This window comes from Gavia stellata, chromosome 16 (genome assembly GCF_030936135.1).
Source record: "Gavia stellata isolate bGavSte3 chromosome 16, bGavSte3.hap2, whole genome shotgun sequence".
Classification (NCBI taxonomy): Eukaryota; Metazoa; Chordata; class Aves; order Gaviiformes; family Gaviidae; genus Gavia; species Gavia stellata.
Window position 1 is genome coordinate 6,588,910 of NC_082609.1, and position 16,576 is coordinate 6,605,485.

At 50.2% G+C, this 16,576-nt stretch overlaps 2 protein-coding genes across 3 annotated transcripts; one reads left to right on the forward strand and one right to left on the reverse strand.

Moving 5' to 3' along the window:
* The first annotated feature begins 7,187 nt into the window (after positions 1-7,187).
* Positions 7,188-11,720, forward strand: SQSTM1 (sequestosome 1). 2 transcript variants are annotated; one of them, XM_059825311.1, is made up of 8 exons: positions 7,188-7,365; positions 7,514-7,609; positions 8,441-8,670; positions 8,791-8,947; positions 9,423-9,512; positions 10,042-10,286; positions 10,548-10,755; positions 11,413-11,720. In XM_059825311.1, exons 1-8 carry the CDS (start codon positions 7,188-7,190, stop codon positions 11,568-11,570), a joined length of 1,362 nt encoding a protein of 453 aa, XP_059681294.1. In that variant the 3' UTR covers positions 11,571-11,720. The 2 variants fall into 2 exon arrangements, with proteins under 2 accessions (XP_059681294.1, XP_059681295.1); XM_059825312.1 differs by lacking the exon at positions 9,423-9,512.
* A 617-nt stretch (positions 11,721-12,337) lies between these two features.
* Positions 12,338-16,142, reverse strand: MRNIP (MRN complex interacting protein). Its single transcript, XM_059825562.1, has 7 exons — positions 16,083-16,142; positions 15,951-16,010; positions 15,523-15,620; positions 14,247-14,316; positions 13,803-13,939; positions 13,423-13,546; positions 12,338-12,937 (listed from the first exon to the last, which is right to left on the reverse strand). The coding sequence occupies exons 1-7, from the start codon at positions 16,140-16,142 to the stop codon at positions 12,338-12,340; spliced, it is 1,149 nt and encodes a 382-aa protein (XP_059681545.1).
* Between the last annotated feature and the right edge of the window lie 434 nt (positions 16,143-16,576).

Consider the following 16,576-nt stretch of genomic DNA (forward strand, 5'->3'; position numbering starts at 1 on the left):
CGCCTCCTCGCCGGCGGGGGCGGCCGCATGTCCCGGGCGCGGCGCGGCCTCGGCGGCCCCGGGGGCCCCGGCGAGCGCGGAGCGGAGCGGAGCGGGGCGCGCAGCCCGCCCGCCCGCATGCAGAGCCCGCGCCGGGCCGCGCCGCGCCGGGCCGGGCCGGGCGGGCGGGGCGGGGCGGGGCCAAGGGGCGTTGCTAAGGGGGCGGGGCCAAGGGGCGGGGCGGCAGCGGGCGGAGGGCGCCCCCGTGCGGGGACTGCGGGGCCGCTGCGGGCGGCGGGGGGGGCGGTGCGTGTGTGTGTAGGATGGGCGCTCATCGGTTACATATATAAAGGTACGTACCTATATACCTGGCCTATTCAAACAGACGTATACGTGCACACTTGTGCACACGCGTATGTCCATACAAAGATACACAGGTATCCGTGGGTGCCTGCACGGCTCTATGCACACGTGTGTGCGTGTGCGTGCGCACGCCTGGGTCCATATGTCTGTGTGGGCATGGGCGCGTGCACCTGTATATATGCAGGGGGGAGCATGCATCTCTGAGCACGGGGGTGTGCGCACGGAGCATCCCACGGGGCGTGTGCGTGGACCCAACGTTGGCATCTCCGCGCCACGGGCTGCGTGGAAACGACTCTCTACACCCGGCGTGTGCGCGGGTGCCTACGGACAGAGGTGTGTGCTCAGCCCCTATGCACAGGGGTGTCCCTATGGCCCTACGTACAGGGGGTGTGCACACCTTGGGGGGGGGTGTGTGCAGGACGAGGTCGGGGGGCAGCAGCCCCCGTAGCTGTGCAGTGCATATTCGCTGCCATTTCCGCAGAAGCATTTTGTCTTGGTTAAGGAAACAGCATCTAATGTTTATTGAGGGAAAATCGATGCCAGATGAATATCGCAAATGGAGGCTGCCGCCTGGAAGGCCATAATCGCTCTTCCAAAGGACCTGGCATTCAGGGGTCACAGCCTCAAGCTGCTTGCCCAGATGAAGGACAGAAGAAATCAGATTTAAAAATTATTTTGCTTGTGTTTTCTTCTGTTAATGGGTCCAGCTTTATTTCATTATAGATCAGGAGGAGCTGCACAGCAAGGTCAGGTTTGAAATGCTGAGTTTTCATGCCTCCATCGCCTGAACTTGCTTCTGCGGTTGTCCGTGAGGTCAAACAGGAGGCGGCAGCTCATGTGCCCCGTACACAGGTACGTAATTCCTCTGGCTAAAGTTGTCATCTTCCATTCCCCGGACCTCTTTTAGTAAGTAAATATTTCTCAGACGTGTAAATGTTTCTCAGACGTGTAAATATTGTGGGACTGGCTTCCAGCGATCAAAGTCTGTTGTTTGAAATGTTTGGATCAATTAGAGAGTAATGTAAAGCAAAGCACGAGCCAGTGCCAGAGGCAGGAGTGGCGACGCAGGCGCTCGGCGATGCTCAGCCGCAGCCTCGGAGCCGGCCCAGGCGGCAGGCAGGGATGCGCTGGAAGCCAGCCGGGCTCTGTAGGCACATCTCCTCCGGGCAGCACTCCAGCCGACGTGGGAATCCTTCTGAAACGGGGAAATCCGGCAAATGGGTCCTCAGGCCTCTGTTCTCTTTCCTTCTGGAAGGGCGAGGGGTGAAGGGAGCTCAGCACCCGGGAGGGGTGGGTGCAGGGGCTGCCTCGCGGTGCTCCGGGCAATGCACGTGCCTCGTGGAAAGCCATACACGTGCATGAGGAAAAGCACAGATCGTCCATTTCTGCAGGAGATGGTCTTGTCCCTACCTGTGTCCTTAGGCTCTTCTCTAGTTCATAAAATAAACCACATTTTTCAAATCTCCAAATGGCCTCTCCTGGGAATGAGAAAATCCGGGAAGGGAATCGGCAGAGGGAATCCTTTGGATGGCACCAAAAGTTTTTGCCTCTGGTGCCAGAAGCCAGCAAGGAGCTGCGGGGCCCCAGCACAGACTGTTGCTCACACCCGGCACATCCCTGAGTAGGGAAATGCACTGAACATCACTCTCAGGAATATTGAAAAAACCCGAGAAAGGCTGGATCTGTGCTTCCTCCCCTGGATTTTGCAAGGCATTGCCCGAGCGACCGTCACCTGCAGAACGTGGACCAGCAGCACGTCCCGTGCCTCAGAGCAATCCAGCCCTTGATCGGCTCCACGGCGAGCAGCCACGTCCCCAGGCTCAGACCCCCAACCCAGCACACCCACCCATAACTCACTCCTTGGCTGCAGGTAAAGCCTCGACCACAGCAGAAATAGCATTTCCACCATTAGAGCAAAGAAAACAAGACCCAGAAGCTCCGTCCCACCCAGCCTGCTTGCTTTCTCGCCTTAAACCTACGTATTAAACCCAGGAGCCAACAGAGAGTTCACAGGAATTAATGGCAAAAACCCTGCAGAGGTGGCAGACAAGGAAGAGCTGCTCGTGGGAAAGGCGTGTGAAACCCTACTGCCGTTAAAGAGTTTAAAGAAATAACATGACACATTTTAGTGCGTCAGATGCAGGGTGTTTATTTTCAGATGTGCAAAACGCTCCTACCACTCGGGATATGTGGTGTCTCTGCAGCGGAAGAGAACAGAATAACATTAATAATTTCTCCACGACAATTAATTAGACTCTTTCCCAAGAATAAAGCCTAATCTAATTTCTGCTGTTATACTTTGTCTTCATAAAAGCCTGAAGACATGAATGAGCTTTATAGCACCCTCACATGACAAAAACCTTGGGGTCTCTTGGAAAAAATGAGGGATGACGCAAAATTGTCAGCACTTGTGATTTTTATATCAGACCGGCAAAGTTCACTTTTATTCTTGAAGTCCCTCCCTCTTACCCAGTACTGTCTTTTATTCTGTTTTTAACAAGCACGTTTTGAGCCTTGGTCCTTTCGCAGAGCAAAGTTTAAAATAGGAACTGGAGAGACTGAAAACCCCAACAGCAAATAAACAGAGCGAAGATGGTTTTTAAGGGGATTTCATGATCTTTGAACAGCTGATGTTGGCAATGCTGAGCACACTCCAGAAATTAGGGCTTTCCACCGAAAGCACTCTGATGCCAATCTGCAGGTCCTGAGGCCGTTGCAAAAATTAGAATGAGAAAACATTTATTAGGTCTAGATATAAAATGTAATTCAGATTTATAGCTGATTTTATCAAGCTCTCTAAAGAGCTCAGCTCCGGCGTTTGACTCTGGCCCATCTGCGAGCAGGTCAGGCTCGGTCCTTCCCCCTGCTTTAAACAAAAAGCACTTGCTATTTTCTCATAAAATAAAGTAACTTCATTTCCTATGTGTTTTGCAGGTCTCTGTGTTCAAACATCACCAGGGCTTGTTTCACCGCAGTACAGAGGTTTCCAAATGCTCCTTAGCCACGAGAGATGAAGATCACAACAAGGTGCTCACCCTCCATCTGTTGACACGTTGATGCTTTAATTCAAGGGCAAAAGCTACAAGTCAGGTTCTCAAAGCAACGCTCACCCCAGGCAATTCCTGTAGGTTGCAGAAAGTTCCTTCCTGTCTCCGGGAACACGAAATCCTTATGTATTTGCATGACACCTGTAGCCTGTGTTTGTACTTTGTGCCCACTCTCCGCCCGTTTTCTCTATCTGCTCCTCTGTCTTGGTGAAAAACCTGTCCCAGAGTTTTCTGCCCTGAAAAGTTTCGCGTCACACCAGTGAGGAACGGTGCTGAGCCTGCGTAAACACCTGACGTGCCAGAGCTAACCCGCAGGAAAACTCAACCTCAAAAAGGAGACAGCAAAAAAAAAACCCGTTCAGCCTTCCCTTCTGCCTGCGCTGTTGCGGAAGGAGGGATTCCGCTTCTGAGGCGGCGAACAGTGTTTTCGCTGGGCTGGAGGAGGGGGGAAGCCATCACGGGACCGGGCTGAGTCACCAGCGTCTGACCTGCTGTGTCCGGAGGATCCTGCACCTCTCCGGAAGCCTCTGGAAGGAGTGTGTGGCACCGTGGCACCGTGTGGACGGTGGCACCAGGTCTGGCCCGGCGAGCGCCTGTCTGCTGCAGCTCTGCGCCGTCCCTCCATCACCGCACACCTTCCTGCCAGAGCCGGGGGGTACACGGGGGCCAAACCTTCCCCTCTCATCGGGAGTGCCGGGGCAGTGATGGGGCCTCAGGCTGGGGCGACGATGTGGGGAGGAATTCTCTCTGGAAAATCATCAGCCTCTGTTGGGGTTTGCAAGCAAGGAAAAGACTGGACACCCCCCACCCCCACCCCTTCATCCCACCAGGACCTTACTGTGAACATTAAAAGTTTGGACATAAGGAGTATTTCTGGTGATCGTGCCCTCAGAGCAAGAATCTCACCAAATATTTTTAAACACTCCCAGCAGAAGTGGGTGTAGAGGGAAAGCCGAGCACTCCAGGGATGCTAATTGCTCCTTTCTGAGCCTTTCCTCCGTAGCCTTGAAATTTGAAACTTGAACAGCTTTTTTTCCCATTCCCTTCGCTGTTCCTTTGCTATATCCATCTGTGAAGCTGGCTGCTCAGAAGGTACGGCTGACAAACCTCTTGTTGGGCAGAGGTTGCTGTGATGCTATGGGATTCCTAAAGAACCATAAGAAAACATCCACACAGCCAGTGCTTCATGCTGAGAATGCCAAACCCCAAATCCTACAGCAAACAGAGGGAAAAACATCTCGAGTTAATATATGTGGAAATACAGCACAGTTTCTCACATGGCCCCTTCAGGGGGGCTGAGAAAGGGGCTGGAGGCACATCCCAGGGCTGGGGGCAATGGGAAACGCTGGGAGATCGCCAGGAGATCGAGGTCTGAGGTCTATGCTGCTGGGAGGAAATCCCCGACCTCGATCTCGAGGAGGAGGAGGAGGAGGAGACGACTCACTGAGTCACCCCTGTCCCGTGATCGGTGAGCTAAGCCAACAGCAGGCTGGTGAAAGCCTTGTTTTCCTTATGTTTTGTAAAAGTGCATGATGTCACGACCAGAAAGCTGAGCGTGACTCAGCTTGCCCCACCAGGAGAAGGGAAATTCCCTCTGGCTTTTGGCCTCTTCCATATTTGCCAACTGGATTAAAGTTCACACAGAGGAAAATTTAGATTTCTGGTTTTAATTTGGTGCATCGTCTGATAATTATAAATGCATCAATTAATCTGGAGACACAACTGGCTTGAAAAGACCCAGCAACTTGAGGACAACCCACTGTGCCTCAAACACCCAGGCAGTGATGGAGAGGGGAATGAGAAATCGGTCCTGTCCGGGACGGCAGCAACTCGGTGCCTAAGGAATGAATGTGCTGGGGCTGGGTCCCAAAAGACAAGTCTCTGGCTCTGTAAATGAGCCCAAAAGTGCCCCTTGGGGTCCTCAGAAATAGGACACGAGATGGACGTGCTGGAGGTGATGCTTGGCAAGGCAGATTCGGCACTGGCAGGGTGTCCTGTACGGCATGCCCTGCTACTGCCGGTCCCAATTCTGATTTTATTAAAAAAAGAAAAAAAAAAAAAAATCCAGTGGTGTCAAGCCAGCAACTTTCACTGGCATTTTCAGAAATAAGGATATACACAGCAAAGAGGCAAAAGGGAAGGTGAGTGCAATACGCCTTTGCTGCGTGCCCAAACCTTTTCATATCTCATGCTGTAAAACCTGGTGGATCATTCCCTGTGCAGCACCATTCATGCTTAAACCTGAATTCGCTTACGTTTAAAGTTTAACTCATCACTTCATGGTGGAATATTGGCCATGTCATACCTAGAAATCGAAATTCCTAGAAAACTTTTTAAGTTAAAAAGGGCAACCCTTTTCACTGTAAATGCTATTTTCCAGAAAAGTGTTGTGATTTCAAAATTGCCACGCACATGCCAAAAATTTATCTATACGGAAGGCCAGGTGTTTTAACATACATACTTTAGGCCAAGAAATAAACTACCTCCCCATCACGGAAATGAAAACTTACCCTTCTCTTGATTGCAGAAGATGATAAATCATAACACAGTTTCTCTAAGTTTTTGTTATCTTAAACCAAGAAATATGTCACTAAGAGTCAGAGTGGTCAGGTCCTTGGGTGAGAGGAAATTAACACCAACGAGGAACCTAATAATCATTGATCCATCTTTATTTAATTACATTTGGACGGCGCAGATGGTGTGTTCTGCCAGTTGGACTCTCCTGTGGCCAGATTAAGAGGCCTGTCAACTGTATCTGATCTGCAAAAAAATACTGCTGCCAACCAACTTGGAAAGCCCCCAGAACATCCTCCTTCATGTCAGTTGTGTTTATACTAGTATCTTTATTTTTAGCCCCCCTTCCGAAACACTGGGTTCAGGGAAGAGCATTAACTGAAGAGTTATTTATTCCCACCACGCGGAGAGTGCAAACCCCTCCGACGGGCACTGCCACCCTGGCAGGAGCGGGGCAGGCGCACGGCTCCCCACCTCTGTCACCTGGCTGGGTTGGCCCCGCTCGCCCCGACGCCGACAGCAGAGGTGACGAGCAGGACCGGGATGGTTGAGTGCTGTGTTAGCACGGGCTAATGCTGGCGGCTGCTGCCAGGCAGTGATGGGGACCAGTTCATCGGGGGGCTGCCCCGTGGTGCACGGCAGACCTGTGGTTGTGCTTCCCATCCAACTAGTCTTGGATGCCATGTGGCCACCCAGAAGGTACCGACACCGCACTCGCTCCCCCCTGCCCAGGCGCCGCTGATGCTTTTGTGCTCAGCACGGCCCTGCACCCCAAAAGCGCTGCGCTCCCTGGCACTGCCCCCACCGCAGTTGGGGATGCAAACCCCGGCACAGGTACTGCTCACGGGGGCCGAGCAGGGCAGAGAGCAAACGTGGGCATTTGCAAGTGTTCACGGATTTTCCCGACCGCTGGCAACGTACCGAGGAGCATTTACCCCTGGAGAAGAGGGGAGCTGGAAGGTGCCCAGGGGGCTGGGGATGTACGGGACCCCCGCCCGCAGCCCGGACCCCGCGCAGCCCGAACCGGGGGGTGGAGCCTGCTCCCACGGAGGCGGAGCCTAGGCATCGGGGGCGGAGCCTGGAACGGGCGGGTACCCCGAGCCGGGCACCCGGGGGCGGGCCCTGGCACCCGGGGGCGGGGCGAGCGCGTTGCCGGGCGGTCGGCCCCGCCCCGCGGCGCTATAAGGCGGCGGCGCAGAGGCCGGCTCCCAGCCCGCCGCCCGCCCGCCCGCCGCCGGCCCGCCCTCCCGGCACCCCGACGGCAATTCCTGCTGCGCCACAGCCATGGCGGCGCTGACGGTGAAAGCCTACCTGCTGGGCAAGGAGGAGGCGGCCCGCGAGATCCGCCGCTTCTCCCTGCCGCCGCCCGCCCGCTACCAGGCCATCCACGACCGCGTCGCCGAGCTCTTCCAGGGGCTGCTGCGCGCTGGGCCGCCGCCCGCCTTCCGCATGCACTACAAGGGTGAGCGGGGGGGGGCTCCTCCGCCGGCCGGGTCAGGCCCCGAGACCGGCGGCCCCGGGGGCGGGAAGGCCTCAGGGCACGGGGCTGCCCAGCGGCCGCGGGGTCCCCGCCTGACCGGGCACCTAATGCTGTGCTTTACCCTCTGCAGATGAAGACGGGGACCTGATCGCTTTTTCCACCGACGAGGAGCTGGAGATGGCGATGCCTTACGTGCAGGACGGCGTCTTTCGCGTTTACATCAAAGGTAACGCCGCACAGCTCCGAAGGGCGGTAGCAGGTCTCCCTCCGGCTTTGCGCTCTGCGCTGGCTGGCAGGGCTCCCAAAGTGGGAGAAGCCAGCCCTGGCCCTTCCCCGTGTCCTCAAGGGCCTGGGGTGACCGGCAGCCTTCGGGGGGAGGTTAAATAAAGGGCAGGGTAACATGCCAGAATGTGGATCCTCCCTGCTGAGGTAGGGTAAACAGATCGCAAGTTTCCTCCCAGCCCCGTCATCTCAGCTGGCCCAATGCGAGCCACTGTTGTCATGCTGGCGCCCTGGAAACGCTAGCCTGGCCCCGGTATCTTTAATATTCACAACAGTATGTTAGGAAGCCTTAATTCCAGCTTATTCTTCAGCGCATAGTTGCTCCCTAGTCCCTTCTGTTCACACAGATACCTGCAAAGCTTTATCTGCAGTCCATCTAATGAGTCACAGGAGCTAGCGCTGTTGTCCCCGTTCTCATCTGTTATGCCTCCTGGCATTTCTTCCTAACTCCAGAAACACTGTGTTCTTGCAGTGCTTAGGAAGGTAGTATGAGAAGCCCTGTGGGATAGTGCAGTACTAATCCAAAATAAACATGCCAAGAGACTGTTAAGGCGTGCTCAGTTTGAAGAGGAGGTATCTGCAAAACCCCTTCGCACTTCGTTTAAGGTCTCTTGCATGCCCCCAGCTTGTGTTTGGCAGCCAGTGCAAAAATAAACTGACCTAGTAAGTCAATACTGCTCTGACAAGGGCTGTTTGTGCGTCCTTCTCTTCTGCCTGATTTCCAGACTTTAAATAGCAACCTCATTCTTGATGCAAATTTTCCTTTCCTTAATAGAGAAAAAGGAGTGCAGGCGGGAACATCGCTCGCAATGCAGCCAGGAGCCTCCCCGCGACATGGTGCACCCCAATGTGATCTGTGATGGCTGTGAAGGACCGGTGGTGGGTGCCAGGTTCAAGTGCACGGTCTGTCCAGACTATGACCTGTGCAGCACCTGTGAGGGTAAAGGCATACACAAGGAGCACAACATGGTGATGTTTCAGAGTCCGCTGCTAAATCCATTCGAGGTGAGCAAAATCTATGGAGGGGAACTAATGGATGGGATATTCCTCACATTGAAGTCCTAAGTTTCGGTTACTCAGAATCTGGCTGTGTGAACAGAGTCACATGAACATTACCCTTTACAGTGGCTTCCCCGAGGACGCTGGCTCCGTAAAATGCGGCATGGTGTTCCACCCTTCCCATGGATGCACTGCTGGGGATATCCTGGCCCTGCAGCTCCATGCCAAAATGCTGAACAGGCCCAAGCCAGTGCTGCAGCCTCCAGTCCACCCACTGCAGAAGGTAAGAGGAGATGCTCTGGTAAACAAGGGGCGGTGGAGCCAGAGTAGCTGAGGTTCTGCAGCACAGGGTGGACTTTGGTTGAAAAAACAGACACAGGAACTAATCTAATTTGCTTGAAATACAATGAGCACTTTTCAGCACAGAGTGGGATTATTTTAAGGCATGCTTGGGCCCATGCAATAGATGAGGATGCGGAGGCTATCTGGAACCAAACCCAGCTGAGCTGTTAGGTCAAGCATGTCACTACTCTACTGCAGATCCGCCTTTCAGCATGGCTAATGAGCCTTAACAATGCTAATGCCACTGGTTTTCTGTTCCAGAGGTAGCTCAGAGTTAGTTTCTGTCTCTATACTGCCTTTGTTGTGCAGCATATGTGAGTGAGGGGAAACGAGCACCAAGATCTTGTGGCGATACACTCTGTAGGTGCTCTTTCCCTCTAAGCTTCTATGTGTGCTAACAGAAATTGTTTTTCTAGAAGCTTCTACTAACAGCCAGCCTCAGGACCCCAATGTCACCTTCTTAAAGAATGTTGGGGAGAGTGTTGCAGCTTTTCTGAGCCCCCTGGGTAAGTGACTTAGTTTGTTATCCCAATCCCTGAGACTGGCTTAAAGTGCCTTTTAACAGAAGCAGCAGTCAGCTGTTGTGACTGATACCATAACTACCTCATGCTACTAAGCCTCAAAGGCTTAATTTACTCCTGGTACTAATAATGCCTAGGCTTAGAACAGCCACTCAGTACTTTTGCAGAGCCCTCCTTTGGGATGAAATGAGGAAAGATTTCATTAATGTGTCACCACTGTAACACTAATCTTAAGTTGGTGGTGACTCAGGATTTTGCCTGGCTTATACGGACATAGATAACTTCTGTCCTGACCCTCTAAATATATGGCTTGTCTAGAGGAAGATCACTATTTGGTGCTTAACTATTCTTTGTTTAAAGAATGCTTTGCATTCTAATTCCTACATGCTACATGGCAAACCGTAGGATTACAGAAGCCTTACAGCGTTTAAACCAGGATTGATCCATGCTCTTCTAGGACTGTGCTTTGGAAAAATCTCTGTAAGACCTTCTCCCATCTCAAATGTGTTTCTAGGTATTGAAGTTGATATTGATGTGGAACATGGAGGACAGAGAAGCAAAGTGACTCCTGCTTCTCCTGATCAAGAGAAGAACAGTGCTGAGCCAAGCAGCAATACTCTTAACCAGAACATTCAGACCAAACCAGACTGGAATAACACAGATTCTGCTACAGAAGTAAATGCTGTTGCAGAGCAGATACAAGACATGGTGATAGATCCTGTGCCCACACAAATGGAAGATGGTAGCTTCCAGTCCCAGGTACAAGAACTATGACACTGATTTAATATGCTTGCTGAGGCTTTACTAGAAGGGAAGATAATCATTTAGCATGCATTGTGGGGTTAAATATTAAGATGTCAACAGATGAAGTGATATACAGCACCTTTGCTTTACAGGTTTACAGCAAAGGTGGTGGGACTTGTTGTGGAGGTAGCTCTTCATATTAAAGGCGGATAGTAGGAGCATGCATCCTACCTGGAAAGCACTGCAACACCTGGACTTTTTTTCTTTCCCTTTCAGGAACACAGTGAGTCCAGCAGTTCATCAGGGGGTGATGAGGACTGGACCCACTTATCTTCCAAAGAAGTGGATCCTTCCACAGGTGAACTGCAGTCTCTGCAAATGCCAGAGACAGAGGGTCCCAGCTCCCTGGATGCATCTCAGGATCCTCCCCAACCAGGACCTACAGGACTGCGAGAAGCTGCACTCTACCCACATCTCCCACCAGGTATGAGAATGCGTGCAGGTTTCGTAAGAGAATAATTTTCACTTGGGAACTGCCTACTTGCCTGACATAAGCAGACCTACTTTTAGAGATGGTAGAAACCAATGTCATGTAAGTTACAGCCTAACTTGTCCATAACTTTGTTAGCAGGTATAGGAGCTCTTGCACCCTGTCAGAGACAGTCAGGTGCTTCTCCTCTTGAATGTGGGCAGCTGAATCTTAACAAGACCTTAGACTAATATGCTGTTCAAGCAACATGAAAAAAGGTGGTATCCTAAATCATGTCCTTGCTATGTACTGTCTTGAAGAGAGCCCTTTAATGCAGGATGCAGACTAGTATTATGTCCTGTGACTTTAAGACAGCATTTTTCTGGTGGGAGCCAGTAACAGTATGCCAGGCCACTTAACTGAGATCAACAGCACAGAGTCCTATAGCAAGAGCAGCTGAGTCTGACTCAGCAGTTTTCTTAGATGGTTATGTATCTTATCTCAAACATCTGCCCTCCTGGGAGACAAAGGAGCACATGTCTTCTAGCACTTAACCAGCCATGCTAGGTTTACTAGGATTAGTGCCAGCCTACCCACTGTGCGGTATTAAAGCCTTGTCTGGTTTGCCAATTACATGAAATATTTAAACTTAAACTATTCTTCTCTTAACAGAAGCAGACCCTCGTCTCATTGAATCTCTGTCCCAGATGCTCTCTATGGGCTTCTCTGATGAGGGTGGATGGCTCACACGACTCCTGCAGACAAAGAACTGTGACATCGGGGCAGCACTAGATGCTATCCAGTATTCCAAGCAGCCACCTCACTTGTAGTAGCCTGTAACAAAAAGCACTTTCCTCCTAACTGAAAGCAAACAATGCGGTACAACTTACTCAGCGGTTCATCTTTCTTCCTGCTAAGGGTTTCTGTATCATGTTCCTAAGTGCTTGTAGAATGGAGGAAAAATAAATACTACTTCCTGTGATGAATCTGTGTGAGTATTTAAGTATCACAGCTGTATTACTTAGCTAAAAAGAGGAGAAAGACTTGGCTAAGAGCATGTGATTTAATCAAGCAGGTCTCTATACAACAGAGGCAGCCCAAGACTGTAGGCTTGCCTTTTTGCACATACCTGGGTGTACCCTTAGGGCTACACTTAGAAAGAGAAATCAACTGCTTTGCTGGCTCTGAAGCTGGCTCCGCAAGAAAGGGTTGCTATGGGAGATCTAAACAAAGAGGTAGCACGAAGGAAAAAGAGCTGTAGTTTGTAATGGGGAATTAATCACAGAATTTAATTGTATGAGCCAGGAATCCTTACAGCCTGGGAGCTTTCTCCTCCTAAGCTGACCTACTTCCACTCTTACTTCTAGCTGATGAGGTTGCTAGATGACACCAGAACCGTAGTACCTGTGCACTGCAACAGCCTCTTCCACCCTCATACCCTTTCCCCAAACACAGCCATAGAGCAAGTAAACAGCTTTAATAGTGCAGTTCTGTAAAGCTTACAGTAAAGCCATTTTCAGGTCAAAATCTTTGCCTCAGTACTCAGCATACCAAATACATTATAGAGACAAAGCAATGCCAAAGATGCCTGAACTTCTCAGAGATCATCATCAAACTCCTCACTTGTGCAGAAGAGGCGTTGACAAGAAACACTGCTAGGCTTTGGCCCAGTGGTACGGTTAGCAAGGGTGTTTGCCCTCCTTGTGCTATCCAAACAGCACCTTCCTGTAGTGGTCTCTACACCACCACATCCTGCCCTTATCAATTGGCTTTGAGGTTCTTTGAATAACACATCCTCCTCAACTGAGCAAGTGGTGCTGAGCACTGTGGTGCAAGGCAGTTTTGAGGCAAGATGCTCAGGGCTAGCAACACACTTTTTAAATTCAAAACCTGTACCTTGAGGTAGAGTTCTTCCAGCCTGTTCCGAGCACCTACTGGCCGTACCAGCATCTGCTGCAGCGGTGCTGTGAAGCCCCAACCTTCCACTGCCCTCCTGTGGTGACAAGGTGACCCTGGCAGCATTTTTGCTATAGCTGTCAGAACATGAGAGAAATTTTTCCCACTTCGAGGGTTTGGTACAAGCAGTTGGGGTTTGTGTATTCTCCTCAGGCGCTACAGACTCACAGACAGCAGGAACCATACTGTCTCCAGAAACAGCACTTCCATCATCTTGATCAGGCACTGCTACTAAACATCTCTTGCGCTGTAAGAAGAAAGAGAGCTTGGTTATAAATCTAGCAGGCACAGCCAAGCTCCACAGAAGCAGGCAAAGAGCGAGCAATCAGGTCTTTCAAATGCACCCAAATTCTCACTAGCCCTCTGAGACAGAGCTGAGGCTGATGCGCTGGGTGAGCCTATGAACTCTGGGCTGTGAAGACTCAGGCCAGCTTCACTGGCACTGCAGGTAATCACAGTAGCCTTAATAACTGCATACTACACAGGTGCCACTGCTCAGTAAAGCAGGGCAGCATGGTTTGCAACTGTGCTGATAGAGGAATCTGGCTCAACCACTCAGCTTATGCAAGTTGGCATTGTTTTTGCCTGACTAAAACCTTTCAGAGAGAAACTCCTGACACAATTTTCTTCTCCTCCCCAGTCATTCAAACAGAAGAGCAGAGGAAGACTCAAAAAACTTCAAAATTATGACACAAAAGAGGTCGGGAGAACACTGTTTTGTTTCACTGGTAGGAAGCATCTTCTACAACTAAAGGTTTTAACCTTTTTGGCTTGGTAGGCAAGCTGGAAAACTCCATTTTCTTCTGCATACTCCTGAACATCACTGGAGAGGAAGCTCTTCTGGTGTTTCCTGGCCAAGAAAACCATTCACAAAGAGGACAGATTAGCTCCACTGTGAATTTTTTTCACAAATCACCAGAAATGTTCATAAGATGCATGGCGCTAGCAATAAGAGAAGTTTTACCCCCAAATACCAAAGCCCTGCTCAGCTCAGGTCGTACATTGCAACCTGTACTTTGTTCAGCTGTCAGAGATGAGCTACCTCCCACACCTCCAAACCAAATGTCACCACTCAGAGGCAGGAATTAAAAAAGTTCTTTCTGTACCTTTGTTCTTCCACAGTGTTCTTCCTCCGGGAACAGAACTGTTGCCTTTCTGTATCTGCTTCCTCCTCCCCATCTTCCTGATCTTCACTGTCCTTATCCAGATATTTACTCCAGCGACTGACTTCTGCCTTCCCCTCCTGCAACATTGGAGAATTACTGAAAACAGCAAAATGCAGGGTTCTCATTTTTGGCAGTTACGTATGCGCTGAATGCCTCAAATCACAAATCAGTTTAGGACATGTTCCTGTATCGTGTTCCCAGGTTCAGTATCCTGGTGGAGGAGAGAGTTTCTGTATACATCTCATTCTCTCTCTGCTGGGGCCTCTCTGACTATATACACTGTATTTCAGCTGTCTGAACCCGTATGAAGGGATCACTGATTTCACTTTCATTCACCTAGGTCAGTATAGGCTGGTATTTGCCTCAGCTTTGTAGGTATCTTACCTGCTGGACCGAACTGTCTTCACGATGGGCTGCTATATTTTGGCTGTCATTTACAGATTCTTCTACGCACCTAAAACAGATGTTTAAGTTCGAGTTTCTAGAACAGACGTCTGTCTGTTGATTTATAATTTTCAAATCTCCTAATCATAGCAGAAGTGATTGGATAGAAAGCATGGCTAGGAACAGGGCATAAGAGGCATGTCAGGAAAAAAACCAGAATCTATAGAAAAGCAGAGGTCAAATGAAGGATTTGCAAGATATATTGCCCAAATACTTGAAAAAATCTGGTTAGCGGGTAGTGCTCCTTCTTTCTATACAAACAGAGTAGCAAGTTTGATTTAAGCCGCTAATCATGCAATTATAAATTCTAATTGATCATAACTAGGGATATAACAGCGTCTCTTTTGGGACAAGAGCTTAAACCCACTAATTATATCCCAAGCAACCAAGAAAAAAGGGAAGTTATTTCACAATGTTTTGAATTGCACAATGTTTTGAGAATAGAAATAGCAACCCTTTTTGATAAAGTGAACAAACAATGAGTTTTCTTCCCAAAGCTTAACCCTGAAGCACTGCATATACACAACTAAGTTATCTAACGAGCTTTGACTGATTTCTGAAAATAACCTTGAGTAAAAAGGAAGCTGGAGCAGTTCAAGTCCAGTTCAAGATTAGGCCATTTGTAAACAGATTCAGGAATGAAATAAACAGGAAAGTGCTACTCAGATTTTCCAGCCCAGCAGGAATTACACCCAAATGTTTGCACTAAACAAGTCTTTTTATCAACAGCAGCAGCAATTACTCAGCAGGTTCACAGTGTGAAACCCCTGAATGGCAACAGTCAGGTAGCAACAGCTTAGAGTGGAGGATGATTTCTCTCTAAGGATGCACCTCTGCACTGCTTGTCAGTCTGTAAGATGAACACCTCCACAATCAGCTCATCAAACAGTAAATAAGGACTAACTTAAAAAAAAACCAAACAAACCCCAAACCCTATTGCATATATTTTAATGGGTAAAGGCCTGACCAACACACACTATCGATCAACTACACTTATCTGAAAAAATTCCTTGTCAAAAGAAATGTGCCAGGACACTAAACCCAACAAATAGTTTGTTCCTATGAGGTGACAACAAAACTGGTGTGTGTCGTGGCTTTACAACAGGACAGAAAAGCCTCTTGTGAGCTCAAATTAGGTAACAGGCACCCAATGTGTGAAGATGCACATCAACTCTAGCACACCAAAAGAAAAAAGCAGATAAAGATTAAACACTACCGAGTTGTCCAACCAATTGCTTCCTCTGCCTCACCCTGCAGCAAGTTTAATTTCTGGACATGGTGCCTACAGTCCAGGCCAGACCCTTGGCCGTAAACCTGAAAAAAAAAAAAAAAAAGAACTAAAGAAAAAGAAGGCTCAGGGAGCAGCCAGAAGGAACCAGCACAAAGTGAGGCTCAACCCCAGGTGACGGAGCGCTAACTAAAGTTAGCACATACGGCTGAGTGTGTGATGCCCTGTGTAGGGCTAACTGCCACTCTGGGCTCCCCACCGCCACCCTCCAGGGCTACTCACCACCACGCTGGCCTTCCCACTGCCACCGCACAGCCCTCCCTCCCGGCCCGGCGGGGCTCGGCAGCGGTGGCCGAGGCACCGCGGCTCACTCCGCTCCGCTCCGCCCCGCCGCCGAGGCCGCCCCGGCCCCTCACCTTCTGCACCGCCTGCCGCTGGCCGCACACGCTGCAGCTCCACTTCCCGCTCCGCTTGGCCTAGGAGGGGGCAGAGGTGGTCAGTCGCGGCCCGCTCCCCGCCCGGCCCGGCCCGGCCCGGCCCGCACCCACCTGCTGCACCTGGAAGAGGCGGCAGGAGCAGCACCGCAGCGCCCAGAACCGCTGCGCCATCCCGCCGCCCGCCCTCGCCATGGCAACGCGCGCCTTCCGGCCACGTGACACCCCGCTACCAGCGAGTCTCCCGCTCTGCCCCTCGAGTCCGCCGGCAAAAAAGAAAAAAGGACAAAGGAAAAAAAAGTGGGAAAAAAACAAGAAAAAAGGGAAAAAAAGGGAAAAAAGGGAAAAAAGGGAAAAAAGGGAAAAAGAAAAAAAGGAAAAAAAGGAAAAAAGGGAAAAAAGGAAAAAAGGGAAAAAAGGGAAAAAAGGGAAAAAAGGGAAAAAAGGGAAAAAAGGGAAAAAAGGGAAAAAAGGGAAAAAAGGGAAAAAAGAAAAAAGGAAAAAAGGAAAAAAGGAAAAAAGGAAAAAAGGAAAAAAGGAAAAAAGGAAAAAAGGGAAAAAAAGAAAAAAGGGAAAAAAAGAAAAAAGGGAAAAAAAGAAAAAAGGGA